Raw genomic sequence first — 25,165 nt, forward strand, 5'->3', positions numbered from 1 at the left:
AAACTGATAAGCTGACGGGGCTGTGCAATAACTCACGATGATGCAATAGTAATTAATCACGACGTATTCGAAATTACATTTTCGCAGTGTGCTAATTAGTCCGATTAATTTAGACATTCGAAGCTACCTAAATTCCAACCAAGATGAAAATCAGTAAGATTGTTTAAAGTATGATTGAAAATAAAATTTGAAAGTTCCTCATCTTTCCCCTGTATGGAAAAATTTTATTCAAGGTCAAAGGTCAAAAAATGAGTTTTTAGCGATTTTCAGCACAACGGTAAGTTTTATCATAAAAATATTTCAGACAAAAATTGTAGATCATAATACCATCTACAAGAAATGTATTTTTCCTTTTTTTTTTTCTACGAGCCACCGTTTTTGAGACATAACGATTCAAAAAGTTGTGAAAGTTGTAATCGTCATAATATGCACACGTTTCCACACCACCTACAAGGTAGTGTACTCAGCGTGTTTTTTAACGTGTTTTTTTAACGTGGTTTTCCCAGTAGGCCTATTCCACGGGTTAGTTGTGATCCTGTTCAATTTGAAACTATTGCAAAATAATGGATATTAGCAGAGATTGAAAAGATAAAAGCAATTTAAGTTAATAAAAAAGTAGTGGAATTTAATCGTCCGAGTCGTAACTTTCAAATTTTTCTTCTTGTTCTTGTTCGTCTTGTGTTCTTCTTCTTCTTCTTGTTCTTTTTAATCTTCATCCTGAGTACATGTAAACTGCGTTAATAGTGATGTATCGCATGTCGCCTTGTTGGAATCAACCGGGTCCTCCACTGTTGGTGATTCAATAATAGAGCACGACCGGCCTTGACAATGTGTCCTTACTAGAGAACAAAACAGTCTGGATTTTTTGCAACCACATTTAGGACTACACCCCTTTTAGCAGTTGCAAAAAATGTTGTTCAGCAGTTTTTCCGGCGCGTAAAGTTTGGACTAGTTCTAATGAATTGTTGACTAACTTCCATCCCCAGTCTATAGGGTCTAGCTGATAACCAAGCCGGTAGTATACCCGAAAAAGATGTTGATGAGCAGAAACTGGGGTTGGAGGAAGACGAGGTAATTACCCTTGTTTTTTACTTTTGGCGTTTTTAACGGAACATGCATATCTATACCTATCTAAGCAGGTAGTTTCTTTAGGAGCTCCGTACATAGAAAGAAGAAAGCGAATGCCGTTAGTAATAATTCCTTGTCGAGTTGAATTACTATTTTTCAAAACTTCAGCAGATTGAACTGAATTTTGTTTTTCAAAAATTTTGAAAACTATTATTTTACCCCTCCTGTAAAATGCAGATGTCGTATCACAGCCAGTTATTGCGTGTAAAACTAGTACATGATTTTGACCCTTTGCAAAAGTAGATAAACTTTTTGATGAATTATTTCCGATTGATGTTGAGCTTTTCCTGGTTTTGAGAAGTAAATAATTTTTTCAGTTAGAGTTAGAGCAGTGAGTAATATTTCATTCGTTATAGCAGGTATAAGACCCTAGCCACTCACAGGGGACAGATGCATCAAGGTTACAATGGCGTATAAATTAAGGGACTGGGTTTCATTTTACCTAATATTCTTATATGTATAACTTATGTATATTTTATATTATAAGTGTAACATATATTACGACTACAGCCACCTCAAAAACGGTGGCTCGTAGGAAAAAAAGTAATGATACATTTTTTGTAGATAATTCTATAGTCTACAATTTTTGTCTGAAGTATTTTTGTAATAAATCTTAGCGTTTTGCTGAAAATCGCGAAAAACTCTTTTTGTTTTACTTTTGAAAGATGTGTAACCTTCAAATTTTATTTTTAATCACATTTTGAACAATCTTACCGATTTTCAGCTTGGTGGAAAGTTAGGTAGCTTTACTTTTATTTTTAGTCTAATTTGACAGGACTAAATGGTTTTGGTGAGGCTGAGTTGTCTGTCGCAATGAGAGTTTCCACATCATAGAAATGAGTATTTTAATAAAAATTTAATGGAAAAATCATCTGATTTTTAGTAAACACTGAGGTGCTCTTATGGTCCATGAATGCTAAGTACTACATATTATATAATATGTAGGTTATCATAGAAAAAAATTAATACAATTTGATTTTATTATCCTTCGCCTTCGAAGGCGTCACAATGATTATAGCAAACAAACAATTTTTCGATATAATTTTTGTAGTGTGATTTGTCTTAAGCCTCAAAATAGGCCTACAATCACCTATTCATCGGCGCTCAATTTCTCTCCTGTGAGCATTCCCTTGAGATCTGAGAAGGGGAATGTGTATTTGGGGGCTAGATCTGGAAAATACGGTGGATGCGGAAACAGTTCAAAGCCCAATTCGAGTAATTTTTCCCTCGTTTTCATTGATTTATGATACGGTTCATTACCTTGATGAAACAGCACTTTCTTTTTCTTCAAATGGGGACGTTTTCTCACGATTTCGTGCTTCAAACGCTCCGATAACGCTATGTAATAGTCGCTATTGATAGTTTTTCCTGTTCAAGATAGTCGATGAATATTATACCATGCGCATACCGTAATACTGATACCATAACATTGCCAGCATCTTTGCACGCTTTGGAGTCGGTTCACCACTTGTAGACCACTCTGATGGCGTTCGTTTCAATTCTGGTATGAAAAGATGGAGGCATGTTTCATCAACTGTCACATATTGACGAATAAATTTAGATTTTTCATGGTGGAACAGCTTCAAACACTGCTCAGATTCATCAATTCGTTGTTGCTTTTAGTCGATCGTGAGCTTGCGTGGCATTCACGTTGAACAGAGCTTCCACATACCCAAATATTCATCCAAGATATGTCCAACACATTCATTCGATATCTTTAGAGCTTCAACTGCCTCGATCATCCTCACTTAGCGGCCATCAAAAATTATACGTGGATTTTTTGACGTTTTTGTCGGTAACAGCCTCTTTGAGACGTGCATCGTCCTCGATGATCATTTCATCTCATTTAAACTCAGAAAACCACTTATCAACAGTTGATTTTCCTGTGACAAAGTCCGAATAATGTTTATCAAGCCAAGCCTTGACTTCAACAGTATTTTTTCGCCAAAGAGAAATGCTTCATTAGCACAGGAAGTTTCTTTTTATCCAATTTTTTCATAGCTGTGAAATTTATACACATATCTTTTGAAGGTTAGGGTTGACTGAAACTTTTCACGAACTTTTCATCCCATCTAAAGAAAATACTCGATTTATAGGCTTCATATCAGATCAATCAGTGTGCAATATCTCAGACGAATGAGTGATGTGAGTTGTACAGGTATCTACATTTGTATCTTCATTTGCATTATTAAAACACGGTATGTGGTCCTCCAGCGAATCGGAAATATCACTATCTATTCTAACTTCATTATTTTCCCAATGCCTCATACAATCACCCCTATATTTTTCTGAAAGTCTAATTTTTTTATCTGTCAGAATTACAGCACGAACAAATAGTGGATGAGAAGCCTATACATTGTTTTTGATGATCCAATTTAATATTCTACGATCAGATCTCCTCAGAGAATAATGCTCATTTTTGCTTGTCCACCCATAATTTTATCCCGTGCTTATCTGGATGAAATAAAAATTCCTGTTGTATCTGTTTGAAAAATCTGTTTTGCCACTTACCAGCTGGCACACCCCTATGAACTTTCAAAAGTAGAAACTTATTGACTAATGAGGTCTTACCTTTCAATGTGCGATTCCTAGCACTATGAAAACTAACAACTATGCCCCTCCACAAAGTTAAAAAAAACTAGTAATTTTTACTGAAGACTGATCAGTGTTTTGGGATGTCACAAATATCCTCAATATAGTTATTTTTGTGGTTTTCGAAATACTGTAATTTCATAACTTGATTTGGTAATATATAGGAAGGTAAATATTTTCTAATTCAAGTGAAATTGAATTTTACGAATTTAATCACATTTTTACTATGACAATATTATTACAGAGCACTTTCAAACAATGATGAGAGATTTTGTAAGATTCCAGGATAACCACTAATAAAATTTCTAAAATTCTTAGAAGGCGATGATTATTTTCAATGTCATTTACCGCAGGAGCAATTTTGTTTTGGTAGAAAAAAAGGTTTTCTTTCAACTCTAATGAATATCATCTTTTTTCTATATAAACTTGAAACATTTATTAATGGAAAGATGTGTAATGATACTAATACTTCGATGAGATTAATAAAGTTAGGGCAGCAATTCTGGGGTTGAGCAGAAGAACAAATGAAATGGAAATGAAATGAACTTCGCCCCTTTCTTCTGTTTCTTAGCTCATGGTCACAAATGTGAAGTGTACAAATTATGTGGGAAATACAGGCGATTATTATTATTGTTTTTTTTTTTCACCGTAGTGTGCGCTGGTCAGGCCCTATCCCCCGAAGCCCCGATACATTCGGGAGGGCGCACCAGCATAATCAACCAATGACCACTCCCCACACCATGGGGTAAGTGATCATTGGATCCGAGAATCATGTGCCCTGAGCAAACGCAGTGAGCCAAGAATGACAGCCTTCTGCATCTGTGCGGCTAAGATTTCTGCCTCAGTGCGGCAAGCCGGTATGATTTTGAGATTCGAGAGTAGAGAAGACATCATTCCACCAAGGACTCCAATAATCAGAACGACCATCTTGACAGAGTGATCTGGATAGAGAGATTGTTATCATTATCATTATTATTATTATCATATTTAAAAATCTATAGGATTCAATGTCGACCATTGAATGATTTCTCCTCGCTCTAATCATTGTTTAGACTGAAAAAAAGGTTTGATTCATGACTATTAGAAAATTATTTTTGTCATTTCACTTACAAACATTCATTCAAAATGATAACAATTTTATTATAACTTTTTTTTTCACCGTAGTATGCGCTGGTCAGGCCCTATCCCCTGAAGCCCCGATACATTCGGGAGGGCGCGCCAGCATTATCAACCAATGACCACTCCCCACACCGTGGGGTAAGTGATCATTGGATCCGAGAATCATGTGCCCTTAGCAAGCGCAGTGAGCCAAGAATGACAGCCTTTTGCATCTGTGCGGCTAAGATTTCTGACTTAGTGCGGCAAGCCGGTATGATTTTAAGATTCGAGAGTAGAGAGGACATCATTCCACCAAGGACTCCAATAATCAGAACAACTATCTTGACAGAGTGATCTGGATAGAGTCTGCGGAGTTCGAAGAGAAAATCTCGATATTTTATCCGTTTTTCCTCCTCTTTTCTGACGATATTCGTCTCGCCAGGAGCTGAAAACTCCACGACAAATATCGTTTTGCTCAGGTGGTCGAGAAGGACTACATCAGGCTTTCACTAGTTCGGACTTCCATTGTCTACTATATAAAATTATTTGAAATCCCTGAAACAAGTGAAAAAGAATAATGAAAAAAGAATAGTTGAAAATAACAATTATATTAAGCAACAGTAAACCTGAAATGAAATGATAGTGAAATAACCTACAAGTAAAAATATAATAATTGAATAAATAAAAATCAAAGGAATGAAAAAAGAAAATAAAAAAATAAAAAAATAATAAAAAAAACAAAAAAATAAAAAGTGTAGAGATTCCAAGTCACGTTAGTTCACGACGTTTCGATTGTTGGTATCTACAATCGTCTTCGGGTGATGACTGGACTGATTCCTCCGAGAGATGACTATTTTATAGGCCGTTGAAATACTTTCACTTTCTCTACTTTCCATTTTCCGCTTCAGTGATTCCGTGAGAGATGACCGTTTTGGCGGGAGTTGGTCATTTTTCGTTTGATGATGGGTTTCCATATGTTTCGTATATCTACGCTGGCCTGGCTGAATACGTTGTTGGACAACATGTATGCGGCTTCCTTAAATTTTCTCCTGAACCAATGTTCCTCTCTGTGCAAGATCTCAGCTTGGGACCACTCGATGTTGTGTTGATGGGTCCAAACATGGTCTGCTATTCCTGATTTGCTGGTTTCTCCTCGCTGTGTGTGCTTCTTGTGCTCGGCAATGCGAACATTCAATGGCCTCTTAGTTTCACCAATATAGGATTTTCCGCACTCACAGGGTATCCGGTAAATGATATTCTTGGAATCGCAGTCCGCGTTTGGGGGCCTGGTTTTCGTGAGGCTGCTACGGATAGTGTTACCGGATCTGAAACAGGTTCTAATGTTGTACTTGGAACCAATTCTTCTTATCCTCTCCGATAATCCTCTGATGTAGGGAAGTGCAAGCACTGGTTGTGACGGCTTCTCTTCCTTGCGAGGCTTCCTGCTGTCTTTCAGCCAAAGTATTTTCTACCATCGCTTTGGAGTATCCATTCCGCTGAAGATCATTTTTGATGATGTCTAGTTCCTTCTCGAGACCTTCCTTTGTATTACAGAGCCCAAAAGCACGATCTAATAGAGTCTTGATGATTCCTCTTTTTGTCGATTGATGGTGGTTGGATTCGTGGTTCAGATACTGTCCCGTATGAGTGGGTTTTCGGTATACAGATGTTTCCCACTTAGTGTCGGTCCTCTTCACCAAAACGTCTAAGAATGGCAATTCATTGTGGATTTCCTTCTCCAATGTGAAAGTGATGGAAGGTCTCACGCTGTTGATGTGTTTCAGAAAGGCGTCTAGTTCAGTATTCCAATGGTTCCATATTATGAAGGTGTCGTCAACAAATCTCAACCAGACTCGAGGTTTCTTGTGGGCTTCTTCAATGGCCGACCAAGGTCTCCAATGTTATTGAAGAAGACCCCATGCATTGGCTCATCCTTGTGTTTCTGCAGAAGTAAGTTGATCTCTGAGGCTTTTATCTGAGCTTTTTGCTAAATGGGTTCAACTCGGTGACAGTTGTGGTCACCTCGTTCAGTGTCGAAAACTATACCGAGTTCATCAGCTGCTAGGGCAGCTGCGCTTAAGAGAAATGCTCCAATTCCTGCTCTCTCATGGTGTATCCAGTACCATTCTGTCATGTAGAAACTCCAAACTCAAAAGTTCACGGCCTCCCTGTTGTCGGGGGATGTATAACCGTGAAACGGACGATTTGGGATGCAAACTCCTATAGAACTGCATTATTATTATTATTATTATATTTAAAATCTATAGGATTCAATGCCGACCATTGAATAATTTCTCTTCGCTCTGAGCATTGTTTAGGCTGAAAGAAAGGTTTGATTCATGACTATTAGAAAATTATTTTTGTCATTTCCCTTAGAAACATTCGTTAAGCGATAATATTCATTAAAAATATTTGTAGCCGCCAAAATGATTACGATTTTATTCACTCCACATGTTGTCTGCATCATTGTAACATTCATACATTTCTTTCTTTTGCAGAACCCAAGAACAGTTTCCAGGATACATCTAAAGACGAGGAAGCGATACAAAAAGTTAGTATGCTGTAGTGGCGTCTTGCATAAATACTCTCATGATTTATATCAAATAATTTTGGGAAATAAGAACGATAGATTCATTCTGATTGGGACTTAATAAATGATTTTCATTACTATAGTTACAATGGCGTGAAATGCTATATTGATAATATGTTATTTATTTTGACAAAAATAAGCCTCAAACTTTAATTTCTGACAATATTATGATCGATTTTTATATTCTCATTTAATTTTTGTTATTTATTTAACGAAACGTAAAAGTTTCGAAAAAGTCATAGTACTATTCATATGGTAAATAACAGGCTGTTATTGAAATATGTCGGGATTTCAATTCAATCTGCAAACATTTTTTTCTGAAATATAACTATGAGGCGTTTCTGAGAGAGAATCCATAGTTCTCTAAACTAGAGAACTACACATTTTTGGGAAAGAGAGGTTTTGGCTTTCTTCTTTTTCATCTTCTTAAAAAAATCCAAAGAAAGAAGTTCCCAACATTTCGTTCTATAAATGTAGGAAAATAGATCCATATTGTTTCCAACCCTCTCTTTACTGTATATTAACGACTTATTGGAAAAAACAAAGGATCCAATATGTTGCTTTGCTGACGATGGCACACTTGTCTCGTCATTCTTTTTGGATTTCAGGTCATCGGCCTCGGATGCACATCTTCCTCGGCAGCAGGTGGCTGTATATCTTAATGAGGATCTAGAAGTGATTTCGAATTGGGGTTAAAGCAACCAGGTTCAATTCAATGCCACAAAAATCCAGGCATCGGTTTTCTCCAGAAAGATAAATGTTTCCGAGCCGGATATAATGTTGTCAAGACAGACAATTCCGCTTTCTGCTTCGATAAGTTTGTTGGGGGTTAATATGGACACCAATATGTCTTGGCACAATCACCTCACTGGAATAACAAAGCCTACTTCCCAAAAGCTTGAAATACTGTTCTGAACCAGAAAACTGTAAACACTTCAGCAGCTTTTGATACTTTATGAAGCTCCATCAGACCTTCTTTGAAGTATTGTTCTCATGTATGGAGCTCCGCCTCTAAGCATACCCTAAAGCTGCTGGATTCCATCCGCCTGATTTATTTTATAGGTCATCATTTTTACAGTGTTTACAGTTTATACAGAGTGTAACTGATTAACTGTAAAACATTCAAGGAGGTGGTTCCTCATCAAAAAAAAGATAGGATCTTTCGTATAAAGAAACTTCATGGGAGCATCCCTTGTTAAAATACAGCCCCTTAAAAGGGGTACATAAAATTAGTATAACAATTTTTTTCACAAGCACTGAGAAAGTTGCAATATTGAAATCAACCTGACGTTTTGTACTACCAAAAATACAACCATGGTTTACCCCATGGTTGTAAGGAGTAGAAAACGCAACCCCTAAAATTTATTTCCAATGTAACTTTTTGTCTTATTATTTGTTTACCATTTAAAAATTTATTCCCGATAGCCTGTTCCATTCTAAACAAAAAATGTCTCTTGGGTTTTTGCCGAAAATAAACCAGTTCACGGCAAAAAGTTATTTTACGAACAACTACAGAGATACGTCGTCATAAAAGCGAACTGGATTTATTGTTATTTTGTAGTTAATACCTACATTGAACGATTGAAGGGTAATAAACAAAACTAATTTATAATTAACAAAACACACAACATGTAGAAATCATAGTAAAAGTTCAATATGTCTACCTTCAGACATCACGCATGCGTCTAGACGTCGGCGCATTGAGCCACGTATTCGCTCAAATATTCCTGGAGTCTCTCTGATTACCCTGCACGCATCAATGATGCGGTTTCTTAAGTCCTCTACATCGCGAACAGGAGTACGATAAACCAAATGCTGTAAATGGTCCCAAATAGAGAAATACTCTTGTCCCTAGAAAAACTACATTCGTTTATGAATTCTATTGTCTTCAGAAAGTCACAATTTCTTCTAATCATTTCCAGCATACAATTGCAAAATTCAAGACGATTCGGAAAGTCTCGCGGTAACAGTACCTGTACTCGTTGCAGATGGTAAGGGTTTAAGAGTTGTTTCTTTAAAATTCGAAATATCGTCATATGATCAATATTTAGCTGGAAAGCAATCTTTCTGGTACTGGTAGTAGGTTGTTCTTCAATCAAATTAAGTACTGCTTTCTCAAGCAAAATTGTTATACAAATGTTATGCACCCCCTTCAAGGGGCTGTATTTTAACAAGGGATGCTCCAATGAAATTTCTTTATATGAAAGATCCTATCTTTTTTTCGATGAGAAATGACCTTCTTAAATGTTTCACACTTATTTAGTTACACCCTGTATACAGTTTTATTACCATCAGTGTGAGGATGGATGCACCTAAGTAACTAAAGTACATGTGTTGCGCTTTCCATCTACCACTCAGGGTATTCTATTATATGTCACTAACTGTCTTATATTTATATCTATTATATACATAGATTTCGATTATTTAATTTATAGAATTGATGAACATTGGGAATGATGAAGAACTTGCTGAACATCGTTTATGTTGAGCCGAATAAATCGATTCGGTATTGAAATAATGAATGTTTTGATTGATTTTTTGAATGTATTGAGATTGGAATTGTTTCTTATGTTAACTGGCAGAAGATTGAATAATTTTGGACCGTGATTGAGAATACATCTCTGTGTGTGACTTTTATCAAATGTTGGTATGTTTATGAAAGAATTAGTAACGAATCTTGTTTGTTTTTCTTTGTCCATTGATTGAAGTTTAAGTTGGTTTGTGTACACCCAAGTTGAACAATGGTGGATATAGAGTTCTCTCGTTTTCAGTAACTGCGTTTTCTTATACAGACATTCGGTAGAGTACAGTTTAGGTTTTTTGAATAATATTTGCAAGATTGTATTCTGAGATATTTGGAGGGTATTGAGAGAATTGTTAAATGTACCACCCCAGGCAGCAATACAGTATAATTATTTTTTGTACAAAATCTAGTACTGCTTTTTCAGTATTGGAGTTCCTAAGGAAACCGAACTGTCTGTCTGTTAGGTTTATTTTTGCATTGAGGTGATTTTCAAGTCTACTTTTTAACGATTGTTCAAATATTTCAGCAAAATTATTGATTACCTGTTTCATATTGCTGATTAACGGAAAAACAGAATTTTTTTAAACAGATATATGGAGATAACGATTGACTCTTTGAATTGGTGTGGTAGTTTACCATTTTTATAGATGAAATGCATCATGTGAGTTAATGGAGTGAGATATAACGAATAAATGAATATTCTTTATGAGTTTCGAGGAAATGCCATCAGGACCAGATGAACAGTTGGTTTTAAGCTTGAATATAATTTCAATTAGTCCATTTTGTGTTACCTGGAATACCCAACAAATTGTAATGCTTCCAAATTGGATTTTCTTCAGAATATAAGTTACATATATGGGGCCCTAAACATTCCCTGAGTCTCATATATTTCATGCAGAAAAGGCCATCTGGCTCGTCAGTGATTCAAGTGATTCAACGTTGAAAATAGATCCTCTGATTACTGTGAAAGGCTCCTGATCCATTCAGTAGATTCACATTCATTCTCAACTACATATTACACTTTTTATCGTAATATTAGTTTTACTAATTCTTGTGCAAACTTTTCAATAAACTTTCATCATGAGGAGTGATAAAATAATTATCCTCAGTAAATGCCGACTTCATGATGTCATAGACAAAAAATACCCTCTTACAATAGGTGATTGCAGAACAAAATATTCCATTACTTCATCGACACGTGTTTCGATCACCAAGTGATCATCTTTAATAGGAAGATCAGTTTGATCTACACCTAGTGGCGAGGTGTTAAAATAACAGTTTGGTGTTGGGGAAAAAACTCTAGTAATAAAGTTGTTCGTAAAATAATTTTTTGCTGCGAACTGGTTTATTTTGGACAAAAAACTCAAGAGATATTTTTTGTTTAGAATGAAACAGACTATCGGAAATGAATTTTTAAATGGTAAACAATAATAAGACAAAAAGTTACATTGGAAATGAATTTTGGGGGTTGCGTTTTCCAACCCTCACAACCATGGGGTGGTAAACCAAATAAATTTCTGGCTAAGTGTCTTTTTGGTAGTACAAAACGTCAGGTTAATTTCCATATTGTAATTTTTTAGTGCTTGTGAAAAAAATTGTTATAAAAGTTTTATGTACCCCCTTTGAGGGGCTGTATCTTAACAAGGGATGCTCCAATGAAATTTCTTTATTTGAAAGATCCTTTTTTTTTCGATGAGAAATCACCTCCTTGAATGATTTACACTTATTTAGTTTCACCCTGTATAGGCTGAAAATTTTCCCCCCTAGAAATTTCTCGAACAGTCCAGAACATTCGAGAGCATTCCACATTCCAAAACATACCGATGATATGCTGGATAATGCTTGCGAACAACTTGCAACGTTCAGGAATATCCTGCATCATTGTGAAACAATCCAGTATAGTCTTTAATGACGTGAAATATTCTGGTAAGGCTACTCACTTATAAATATATACAGGTTGTTTATTAAAAATGCGGCAAAAATTCGAGTGACTATCCTTTGGAATATTCTAAGGATATTTTGTCCTCTGATGATTTTTGATATCGGCGCTTTGTTTCGAAGATACGGAGCGAAATAGAATTTCGACAAATTCAATTCATTAGCAAAAATTACATGTAATGTTTCTTAATCTACAAGGACTGTTGAAAATGACTACCCCCGTTTGGATGCAAGAATCCAATCTTTTCCTCATCGACTCCCGAACTCTTTCAAAAACACCAGGATCGTTTCTGATTGCGTTACACCCAGCATATTGAATGTCTGCAGCCGTTTGTTGTAATCGGAATGTTGTTGATAGGTACGAACGGAATTGTTAGATTTTTCATTACTAGATAGGTCCAGTGTGGTACGCTTTACTTTTATTTCGGCTACGTTAATAACTTTAAAATTACCAATATTGTTATTGGCGAAGCCTTTTTTTGCCTCGTATCTTCTTGCCTATCAAAAATCATCAAAAGACAAAATATCCTTAGAATAGTCCAAGAAATAGCCTCTTAATTTTTTGCCGCATGTTCAATTAACATTCTGTTCAAAGCAAGATCTGTCGACTTTTCATAATTTATAGTTCATCCTTTTATTCCAACTATCACACCATCTTATACCAAGTCCGTGAGTGGGGCCCTGTAAAGCAGTTAGTAACTAATAATAATTATTTTAGATAAAACTCACTCAAACAAAAGTGAGTTCACTATTATCAATTTTGATTTTGAAATGGGGAATTTCACTTTCCACAGGCTAATTGTGGTGAGTAGAAATCCCCAAAAAAGTCGATAAAAATACGGCTTTGTCGCAACAGTTTGTTAGGGGTTTCAATTTGGCGTTACAAGGGTTGGTAGTCCCAAAATTACACGGCCCAACAAAGAAAACACAAAAATTTTGGAAATAAATGTATTTATTTTTCAACATAAGCACCTTGCAGCACTATACACTTTTACCAGAGACGTTCAATAAATTTGATACCGTTTCAAAAATAAGAACTGTCTTGATCCCATAATAGCCAATAATTGTCAACATCACTTCTTCATCGTTAATAAGTCTTTGACAACTGGGTCATTTTTCAAGTTTGGGAACAAAAACCTAGGGTGCTAAATCTGGCAAATGGGGTGTATGATGCAGCAATTCAAACTTCAATTCGTTAATTTTGGTCATTGCGATAATGGATTTGTGAGTTGGTACATTGTTTTGATTAATCAACACTTGTTTATTAGCCAACTGCGGTTGTTTTTGCTTGATTTTTTCATTCAAATGTCGCAATAAGTTCGCATAATACTCGCCGTTGTTAGTGTTACGTTCATCCCCGGGATGGTTGACCAATAATTGACTACACTGAACAATCAAACTTAACTTAATTTCACTTCAAATGCAATAAACACTTCAACTAAAACTTTTAACTATTATTCGAATGTCTATCGTCTTACTAGATCGCGTAGCGTACCGCACTGTAACTTCCACTTGACTGTGTCGATATGCTCGTGGCTGGCGTTTATATATCGTAATCGAATGCGCTAGAAAATTTCGCCAAAATTCCATCGAAATCGGTAGAATTATTTTCGCTGCACCTAGAGCGGCAGCGAACATCGTACATTCGAACGCTCTCAGCTACATCACAATTGGTTCATGGCTACCAGAGGCAGTCATTGTTATTTTCTTCAGGGCATGATTCACAACAATAGTTTCAACTTTTTTAAGATAGTCAATGAAAAATATCCCACGCGCATCCCAAAAAACTGATGCCATGACCTTGCCTACAGATGAAACAGTCTTCGCCTTCTTTGAGAGCCGGTTCTCCCTTTTGAATCCACTGTTTCATAGGTTTCATCCAAGTTTATAAAACATGCAAAAATTCCGCTTTGTTGCTGTAAAACTTCGCTAAACACTCAATTGAAACATCTCCTCGACACTGTTTTTGCTCGAGTGTGAGCAAACGCGGCACCCATCTTGCACACAGCTTTCTCATGTCCAAATTTTCAGATAATGCATGATATACAGCACTTTCTGAAATGCCTACTGATTCTGCTAGCTCGCGCATTTCAGTCGACGATCATTCAGTATCGCCTTGTGGATTTTCTTCACCGTTTCTGAAGTCATCACCTCATTTGGTCGACCACTGTGATGCTTTGAGTTGGTCTGAGTACAAATAAAAGTATTGTACCACGTAACAATGACCATTTTCATAAATTCACCGTAAACATTCGTTATCGATGGCTGCCAAACAGATACTAAACAATGTAGCTTCTTCAAACTTGAAACATATGCTTAATAAATTGTGTACTTTCTGATACAGGTAGATTTTTTAAACAGCTACCACCATCTCTAGGTCAAGTCGGGTACTTGTACGACCACCCTCGTATTTTAAATTGTATGGTGCACTGTGAGAATGAAATGTGCATGAAATGTTCATTTGATAAGAAATGATATCATATCCGTCTAATTAGCTTTCCAATTATCACATTATATACGTTACCGTTATATATTTTTAATATTAAAATGAATACAGTCAACTATGCTTGAAAGATAGACATATGCCATCGGATTTTTTGCAAAAGAACAAGTTGCAGTGAATTGTTTTGTAGTATTTCAGAGTGATTCGTCAGTAATCTCCATGAAATGTTGCAGTGTATATAGTACCGCCATCCCGACTTATCACATTTCAACCAATTTACACAAAACATTGATAAACTATGCACAACTTTCTCTTGAAGCATTAAGTCCATTTGTAAAAACCGTATAAATCTTCATCCGGCATTTTTTAAGTTTGTCACGTTCAGATTGCAGACAGACATGACAGTGGAGTTTAATTCATGAAATTTATTGATTTCGAAAACAAATATTACCACACAAAATTGAACAAAAAGCCCTCAGATATCCAAAATGCGCAGAGTGAAACCACATCTACTATAAATAATTTTTCTATCTACAAATCAATTTACCCTGTATAAGTTTAGTGATTTTGTTGAACATGAATTCAAAATATTCATTCGTGAAATATGCAGTATTGTATTTCTTGAACTGAATACACAGAGTTGTTATGCTAGCAGACATCGCGTTTCGATAACAAGTAGTAAAGATACCTGGACAGTAATCTACGGTTATTTTTGTATTCGCAACATTGTTCAATCTCCAGCAATGATAATTTGCTTTTCCAACACTCAGTTGAGTGGAAAGCTTCTTTGATTCTACAAATATTTCAAAGGTATAAATTATCGACATTATAGTATATCTGAAAGGTTCGAAACGTCACTCAAAAGGACATCATTGTTACTTAATGAAAAATTCACGATGATATGCTATTCATTAGAAAAAGTATTAGGTTGTTTCAAACGTTTTGTCCGTTTCAAAACCATGTGTATTTGTAGCTCCATGTCCCAATGAATATTTATTGTACTCTGTCGAGATATATACTGGTCAAAAGAGAATTTTGCACCATATACATGATGATGTTAGGTTCAAAGTGAGTGGGTCTCTTCGACTCTTCACCGCAACCCGCAAGGGTTTATTGCAGCTCACACCTATTCACACTCGACCGAATAAACTCAGCTTCTTAACGAGGTCGATTAGTTTATGTGGTGAGTGGTCTTTCAGGTTATATGGTAAGAGTACAAAGAGCACAAAGTATGTGCTCTGCTGTTTCATCATTTACCAAACAGAGGCGACACACACTGTCTTCCGACAGTCCGAGTCTCCGAGACAGTGACCTGTAAGAAGGCCTGTTAGACATCGTAGTTCATCCCTACTGTAGTCCAACAACTGTTTGGTATCAAGCTTCGAAGGGTGAATGAACGCCTTGGAGTGAGCCAATCCTGGAAGATTCTGTCAGGTGTCCATAAATCTTTTTGCCACCCTGGTGTTCAATCTTTGTTTGGCAAAGCATGAAGCGATGCCACTGACAGCTTCTAGTCCAATGAAGCGCTTGCAGCACCTCCTTCGCAAGGGAGTCGGTAGTCCCATTGCCTTCCAGGCCAGTATAGTCGGAGAGCCAGTGACGCATGTTTTATGAAGTGTTTGATGCATCCTGAAATTTTGTAAGGCTAGTACCTATGGAATAAGAAGTACGAATACCTGTGTTTGCTTGACCCTGCCCGGGACACCAGGTACTGCGCATAATAGAAAGAGATGGGTTGCGCGTAGTTGGCGGCGTGAGTGAGAGCACCGATCACCATCGTAGCTTCGCTCCCCTTCTACGCTCTCATTGGTTGTTAATCTCGTGATCTTTACCAGCGGTACATTTTAAATAAAATTCATACTTATGAATAGATGTCATGTAAAGAGATTTAAGATTAATTAAATTTTATTGAATAAAAAAAATGGTAAGGTTATCATTGAAAATTCCATCATTGCAAGATATAGTTAATTTTGTAGGTTTATTGTCATAGAAAATATTTATTACAAACATATATTATTAAAAAAATTTTGAAAAAATATCTATAGTTTTCCTCTTCATCACTACTGTTCTCTGAAGAATTATCATCTTCTGAAGAATCATCACTCGAATAAATGTCCGGATCAGGAGAAGTTTCTTCGTTATCCGAAAAAATTAAAAACAATTAATGTTATTCCTAGAAAAATGAAAAAATTCAAATTATCAAGAAATACAAACCGTCATTGTTGACATTTTGTCCGATATTTAAACAAGTTTTGATCACATCATGAACAGATTGTGGTATACAATTACCTTCAAACCATTTAAATTCATATCAGTCGTCTTTTATTGTCCAACTATGGGATCCAGGCAAGAAATATGTTGGAGTACAAAGATGAGCGTTTCTCCAAATACTTGTTATGTACTGAGTCCGCAGTAGGTATTGGTGTCACTCAGTTTTACATGGTGGCAAATTCGAAGCATCATATTTAAGCAACGTCTTTTGAAAAGGTTCATTTGTGCTTTTACTTTTATAGGTTGAACAAAAGTTTTGAAAACGCGCATAATTATTATCTGCAACGTTCTTGTAGCCAAATTAATTTTTTTCACTCGACATTTTGTTCAGAAACTTACTGAAAAAACTGTAAAACACATGCTCACAATAACAATGGTCTACTGAAAACACACGATGTACTGCCGGCACAGCTGCTAAAGATCACGTGACTAACAACCAATGAGAGCGTAGAAAGGGAGCGTAACTACAATGGTAATCGGTGTTCTCACTCACGCCGCCAACTATGCGCAACCTATCTCTTTCTATTTGAAATAAAATTTATTTTCATGTTTGCCGGAAATTGAACCCCAACAAAACTGTCTGGCTTTTTGTAATTAACTTTCTGAATATTTGATTGAGTAGCTGTTAAAATTTCATAATGAATCAAACATTTCATTTTGTTAAAAAAATCTTTCAGGGAAATTAATTATATGTAAACCCTCTCCAAAGTGTCTGCCATCTTAAATTATAATTGAAAATTAACTAATCTTTCGATTAAAGTTTGTTGGCCTGTGAATCAAACACTTATTTTGGTTTATATTTTTTTACACCTTTCTATTATGCGCAGTACCTGGTGTCCCGGGCAGGGTCAGGCAAACACAGGTATTTGTACTTCTTATTCCATAGATACTAGCCTTACAAAATTTCAGGGTACATCAAACACTTCGTGAAACATGCGTCACTGGCTCTTGGACTAGTATGGCCAGGAATCCAGACCAGAGACAATATATTTAGTCTTCCTATCGAGGAGAGTCGTTTTTGGCAATGTGCTACGAATTTAGACGTTGCTCGGTAGGAGCCAAGAGCTTCCATCGCCGCTTGACTGGTTGCAAATTTCTTTCAAATATCAATTTTGTGCCTCTTCCAGCTCATTACAGTACGTATTGAGGTGCGTCTTGATAGAAAATGTGTCATTCAAAAATCTGCAGTAAAAAGCACAATCTCTGCCAATGACGATGAAAAGTGTCGACCAACATTTGTAAAACTTAAAATAATGACTCTACATTCAGTTATTTTTATGAAAATCTGCTTCTTGTTCAACAGAACTTGGTGAATATAGTTGCTCACAAGGATATACACCAACACGATACAAGAAATAAATCAAACCTCGTTCGTACAGCTAATAGGTTGAAAAGAACATATAATATAGGAATTGAGCTATACAATGCTTTATCTGTTGAATTTCGTAACTTGCCATTCAGAAGATTCAAAAACTTATTCAAATTCAAATTCTTCATTGGTGCTAGGACATAAGAGTGTTTACATACATACATTTCAAATTGTACATAAAACAATTAGAAAAAAAATAGACACAAAAGAGCTTGGAAAAGGAGATAAAAAGTCACATTAAAAGTCTGACAGTCATTAAAATTAGGTCAAAATTTGTATAACTGAGTTGTTCTGAAATGTAAGAGTACCGTTGAAAATTTCATTGACATCATAAGAGGCATATTGTGAAAAAAACATTTTTGAGTTTCAAATTCAAATTATCGAGTTCTATTGAACGTAACAACCAAACAACATCTATTATATGAAATTTATCATTTTTTCGAAGTTATTCAAGAAGAAAGAGGTCACCTCCTGAACTTGTACTCAACTCTATAAAAAGAAATAATATGTCAGTTATGTGATTTTTATTTGTAAAATATTCATGGCTTTACACTTTAGTAAATTTTTATAAGATTGGAATTTTATTTTATTAAGTTGAATTTTTTGTAAATCTAATGCAGCATTCTTCAGAAACTGTATTGACGAATCTTATCCTCTCAAACTTTTTCCAGAAATTTTATTGACGTGTCTAAAAACTGTGTGTTTCTGAAGACTAATAAAATGATCATTATCATTATATGATATTGTTGAGCGATTGTCAGCTAATTTTTATCTACGAATTCAAATTGAACCAAAGCGCTGCCAAAACACCCCGAAAAATCAACAGGCATTTGGCAATAACAGTGTATATTACTGGAGTTTTTTCCCAACACCAAATCGTTATTTTTAATAGGAAGTTTTAATTTTCCTAGTTTTAATCTTCCTCTTTGAAAATGATCACTTGGTGATCGAAACACGTGTCGAGGTGTTAAAAATAACGATTTGGTGTTGGGAAAAAACTCCAGTAATATTCATTACTACACCAAAGGTTCCAAACAGTGCATCATAATAACAGTGTAGATGAACGCACTGTTTGACTTTGATTTCCGAAATTTCATTCCAGAAATTTCAGCCTCGAAGAAGAGCCCCGAAGTGGTCGACCAGGACGAATATTTGGGGACCCTGGTGTAGACTGACCCATCACAAATGGTGGGTGGGATGACGGAAGAACTGGGCGTCAGCTCCCAAGCGGTTTTTGATGGTTCAAAACATATTGGAAAGGTCAAAGAGCTGGAAAAGTGGCTGTCCCATGATTTGAAAGATAGACAGAAATCGTTACGTTGGAAGGTCTGTTCTTCTTTGCTTTTGCTCAACCAAAACGATCTTTTTTTGGATGGACGTTCAGGACAGTTGTTGATGAGCCACCCAGGTACTTTCCGAAGGCGAAAACCCACCAAAAAAAGACCATGGTTACTTTATGGTGGTCAGCGGCTAATGTAATTCACTATAACTTTCTGCAGCCGGACCAAACCATCACAGCAGAGTACTTTTGTGAGGAAATAAACGGAATGTACCGAAAATTGCGTCAGCAGCAGCCGGCACTGGTCAATAAAAGGGGTTCAATTATACGGATTGAACGTCAAAGTTCAGCCTCACCCACCATATTCCCCAGACCTCTGGCCAAGCGACCACCATCTTTTCAAGTACTTCGAGGGAGTTTTTCACCGGTTAAACCTTCAACAATCAGGACCAGGAAAAAACGCCCTTCGTTGACTTCATCGAATCCCGAGCAGCAATTTTTATGCTGACGAAATTAATCGACTTGTGTTACGGCGCTTATTTCGATTGATTTAATTGAATTGAATAAGTATTCACTGGGATATTACAGTTTAAAGCAGACTCAGACAAAACTTTTGAAAAAACCTAATATTTCGAAACAGAACCACTTTGTCTGTAGTCTGTGAATTCGAGCAATTTTCACTAAAAATATGTTCAATGTTCAATAGTTCACGAACACAAGATATTTTCATTGAATTGAAATACGTATTTTTTAGGAGAACTCAGTTTTTGTGAAAAAATGTTTGGCTATCCCCATAATTTTTTGTATAGAGAAGTGGAAGCCGAAAAGTTTTCTTTCCAAATATATTTATTTCTTCTGAAACACCTTATTTTAATCAGGTTTTTATCATTTCTATAATCTTCCATGATTACAGAATCGCGTTTTCAGAGAGTTTTTCACATGCATAATGAATAGTTTGTTGTGTTCAGTTAAAACACGATAAAGCAAATCGATTTCGTCTTGTGAAAGCTTATTAACCCCAAGACGCCATTTCAACGAATGTTATTGAGATTTTATTCACATTTCACTATTAATCAGGCAAAAGTCGCCATTTTAACCATTTCTAATATTTTCATTGCAATATTCATTCGAATAAATAATTGCTTTCAGGTGTTCCTCAGTAATCACAATATAGTCTATATGACCCCTATGTCAATTGAAGATTCATAAAGTTTTTGAGTTCATGATTTTTCTCACGATTTTTTTCAACAATGATCTCTTCAGAACTTCAAATAAAAAATGCAACATAGTCATAATACTAACACCATAAAAATACATCTTATGGCCGGCCCTTCACTCTTCACAATTATTTCACCAGTTCACGCTTTCTTGGTAAAATGTTATTACGATATCTGTTGAAAAGTTCGTCCAAGTTACTTTAATCATAATAATTAATACTCAACTGAATTTATATGTAGGTTTTCATGGGCGGTGTCTAACAGACCACGGCTAAAAAACCTGAAACAGCAAATAATCTGTCAAACAAGTATTGTTTCATTATATTCAGTTATATTTCCTCCATTCAAAATTTCATACAATTTTCAATTAAAATCACACTAATATTCAAACATATGTTTGATCTCCTAATGAGACAGTTTTGTCATTAGTTCGAAATAAAAAAGTAAAAAAAAATATGTTTAAAAAAAATCTGTTCAAAATCTGTTTTTCCGTTAATTAGCTGTCGCCCCCATACGAACGACAACTCTCAGAAGTTGAGAAACTTGTGCGAGCTAAGGACCAACGAGGTCTTACCTTTTAACGTGTGATTCCTAACAAGGTTGCAGAATCATCCCAGCTTCAACCAGATAAATTCTCTCGAGAAAAATATCTGGTCGAGGTAGGAATCGAACCTATGGTCTTCCGATCGTGAGTCGAGCGCACTACCACCGCGGCCAATTCCACAACAATGTTAAACGGTTTTATTGAAAAAAAAGATGATAATGATTTAGATGATGTACTAGAAAAAAAAAAATGATTTGGAAGGTCCTAGGTAGCAGTCATCACACCATTATCCTCAGCAATTTACGGTATTGATCAGATAAAAAAAAAAAATAAAATCGTTGGGCGTAGCGTAACTACTACCTAGGACCCTCTAAACAATTTTTTTTATTTTTAGTACATAATATACGTCATTATCTTTTTTTTAATGAAACCGTTAAACATAAATCCTTTTTTTTTACTTATTTTATTTTCAAGTTTTTAGTTTCTAATTTTTATCCACTCTAATGCCATACAGTTCTTGGCACCTTTTACGATAACTTGGGTGTATCGCTAACGACGTAATTATTTTTGAATTTCACTAGTTCGGACTTCCATTGTCTACTATATAAAATGATTTGAAATCCCTGAAACAAGTAAAAAAGAATAATTAAAAAGAATAGTTGAAAATAACAATTATATTAAGCAACAATAAACCTGAAATGAAATGATAGTGAAATAACCTACAAGTAAAAATATAATAATTGAATAAATGAAAATTAAAGGAATGAAAAAAAAAAATAATAAAAAAATAAAAAAGTGTAGAGATTCCAAGTCACGTTAGTTCACGACGTTTCGATTGTTGGTATCTACAATCGTCTTCGGGTGATGACTGGACTGATTCCTCCGAGAGATGACTATTTTATAGGTCGTTGAAATACTTTCACTTTCTCTACTTTCCATTTTCCGCTTCACTGATTCTGTGAGAGATGACCGTTTTGGCGGGAGTTGGTCATTTTTCGTTTGATGATGGGTTTCCATATGTTTCGTATATCTACGCTGGCCTGGCTGAATACGTTGTTGGACAACATGTATGCGGCTTCCTTGAATTTTCTCCTGAACCAATGTTCCTCTCTGTGCAAGATCTCAGCTTGGGACCACTCGATGTTGTGTTGATGGGTCCAAACATAGTCTGCTATTCCTGATTTGCTGGTTTCTCCTCGCTGTGTGTGCTTCTTGTGCTCGGCAATGCGAACATTCAATGGCCTCTTAGTTTCACCAATATAGGATTTTCCGCACTCACAGGATATTCGGTAAATGCAATTCTTGGAATCGCAGCCTCACGAAAACCAGGCCCCCAAACGCGGACTGCGATTCCAAGAATTGCATTTACCGAATATCCTGTGAGTGCGGAAAATCCTATATTGGTGAAACTAAGAGGCCATTGAATGTTCGCATTGCCGAGCACAAGAAGCACACACAGCGAGGAGAAACCAGCAAATCAGGAATAGCAGACCATGTTTGGACCCATCAACACAACATCGAGTGGTCCCAAGCTGAGATCTTGCACAGAGAGGAACATTGGTTCAGAAGAAAATTCAAGGAAGCCGCATACATGTTGTCCAACAACGTATTCAGCCAGGCCAGCGTAGATATACGAAACATATGGAAACCCATCATCAAACGAAAAATGACCAACTCCCGCCAAAACGGTCATCTCTCACAGAATCAGTGAAGCGGAAAATGGAAAGTAGAGAAAGTGAAAGTATTTCAACGACCTATAAAATAGTCATCTCTCGGAGGAATCAGTCCAGTCATCACCCGAAGACGATTGTAGATACCAACAATCGAAACGTCGTGAACTAACGTGACTTGGAATCTCTACACTTTTTTATTTTTATTATTTTCTGTTTTCATTCCTTCAATTTTCATTTATTCAATTATTATATTTTTACTTGTAGGTTATTTCACTATCATTTCATTTCAGGTTTATTGTTGCTTAATATAATTGTTATTTTCAACTATTCTTTTTAATTCTTCTTTTTTAGTTGTTTCAGGGATTTCAAATCATTTTATATAGTAGACAATGGAAGTCCGAACTAGTGAAATTCATCACGAAACATTGTCAATCACCTTCAAACAAACGTAATTATTTTTAGCCACCCTAACGCCACACAGTCCTCGACACGATACAAAATCTTGACTTGGGTGGGAGATCAATGCTTGTATCCCGATTTTGAGTTGACCAAGTTCTTTGAATAGATTATTTTGGATTCACGTCTTTTTGATAGTGTACTACCATAGTAATAGTCAAACCCTATCATTTGATCCCCATATTGAGGTAATTGTGAAAAAATATGTAATCCGCCATTTTGTATTCGCAGCCATCTTGAATTCGTATCTTTTTCATGGTGTACCACTATATACTATATATTGATGCCCTCGATAGAAGAAAAGTAGATCTGCAAGCTTACGCAGATGTTCTTGTCATTTTGGCAAGGTCCACGTCGGGAAGGATAACTTCTAATATCCTTCAAAGCACGATTGACGTTTTTCACAGTTGGTGCCTGAGGGAGCAGATGTCTGTCAACCCCAGCAAAACTGTGATAATTCTCTTCACCAGGAGGAGAAAATTGGACAATCTAACGCCACTTTCCCCCAATGGTGAGGTCATTCCATTTGAAACGGAGGTGAAATATCTTGACATTGTCCTTGATAAAAAACTCACCTGGAACGCTCACTTGGAATAAGTTTTACACAAAGCCAGACTGTACCTATGAAGATATCGAAAGATTTGTGGTAAAACTTGGGCTTTAGGTCCCAAACAAATTCATTGGATTTATGTAATGATTTACAGACCAATGGTCACTTATGGTGCAACTGCCTGGTGGCCGAAAGCTTTACAGAAAACGGCCTCAGGCGAAGCTCTCTGGCTTACAGAGACAGGCTTGTCTGGCCATCAGTGGTGCCATCAGTACCACACCGTCAACGGCCATGGAGATCCTGGAGAAAAGGTAGATCTAGAAAATCTACCGGCTCTCCACATTCTTCTGGAGAGATAGGCTAGATGGACTGCATATAGACTTGTGCACATTGTCAATTGCACAAATCAATTTAATGCAAAGTACAACAGACGATCAGTTGACACTGGAAGTGACAGCATTCTGGAAATGACCTCGGACTTTATGCTTCCAATTGTCAACTACGAACTGCCTTATAAAGTTTGTGGTTCACAGATGGATCAAAAACACCTTCTTGTTCTGGTGCAGGTGTTTTTAGTATTAGACCCAGGACAGAGATATCAACCTGCCTACGAACCTATGCGACTGTATTTCAAGCGGAAATTCATGCTATTGAGAGAGATTGGAAGAATCCAACCTCATACACAAGTCAATAAAAATATTTTCGGACAGTCAATCGACGTTGGAAGCTCTTAGCTCCTACCAAGCAACGTCTAAATTGGTAGCAAATTGCCAAAAACGACTCTTCTAGAAAGGAAGACGTAACATATTGTCTCTCGTCTGGATTCCTGGTCATACTGACCTGAAAGGCAATGAGGCTGCTAACTTCCTTGCAAAGGAGGGTTCTGCAAGCAGCTTCATCAGACCAGAACCTGTCATTGACATCTCTTCAGACTCTCACAAATAAAAATTGAACACCAAGAAGATTTATGCACTTCTGGCAGAATCTTCAAGGATTGGCTCATTCAAAAGCGTTTATTCACCCTTCGAAGCCTGATACCAAACAGTTGATGGACTATAGTAGGGATGAACTACGATGTCTAACAGGCCTTCTTACAGGTCGCTTTCATTTGAATCATCATATGCAGAGACTCGGACTGTCGGAAAACAGTGTTTGTCACCTCTGTTTGGAAAATGATGAAACAGCAGAGCACATACTTTGTGCCTGCCGTGCTGGGGACCGAATCAGGTTTCTAGAGTTCGGCAGAGCCCTACTCTCAACATCTGACCAGAAAGACCACTCATCATACAAACTAATCGGCTTCGTTAAGAAGCAGGGTTTATTTGGTCGAGTGTGAATAGGTGTGAGCCACAATAAACTCTTGCGAGTTGCGGTGGAGGGTCAAATATACCTACTCACATTGGACCTACCCTAACTTAACTAACAAACTAGTCAAGCCCTGTCATTCGATACCCATATTGGAGTAGTTGTGAAAAAATATGTAAACCGCCATC

At 36.4% G+C, this 25,165-nt stretch overlaps 1 protein-coding gene across 3 annotated transcripts in view; it reads left to right on the forward strand.

The window, feature by feature from the left end:
• The window catches only part of LOC111508674 (peptide transporter family 1), a 113,453-nt gene that overhangs the window by 27,746 nt on the left and 60,542 nt on the right, over positions 1-25,165 (forward strand). For all 3 annotated transcript variants that reach the window (XM_074176263.1, XM_074176262.1, XM_074176261.1), the window contains exon 2: positions 7,317-7,369. In XM_074176263.1, the coding sequence (XP_074032364.1) occupies positions 7,317-7,369 (53 nt within the window). The remainder of the gene's footprint in view (positions 1-7,316; positions 7,370-25,165) is intronic.

Source organism: Leptinotarsa decemlineata, unplaced genomic scaffold (genome assembly GCF_025532065.1).
Source record: "Leptinotarsa decemlineata unplaced genomic scaffold, Ldec_3_MD MMD2_tig00001719_RagTag_RagTag, whole genome shotgun sequence".
NCBI lineage: Eukaryota > Metazoa > Arthropoda > Insecta > Coleoptera > Chrysomelidae > Leptinotarsa > Leptinotarsa decemlineata.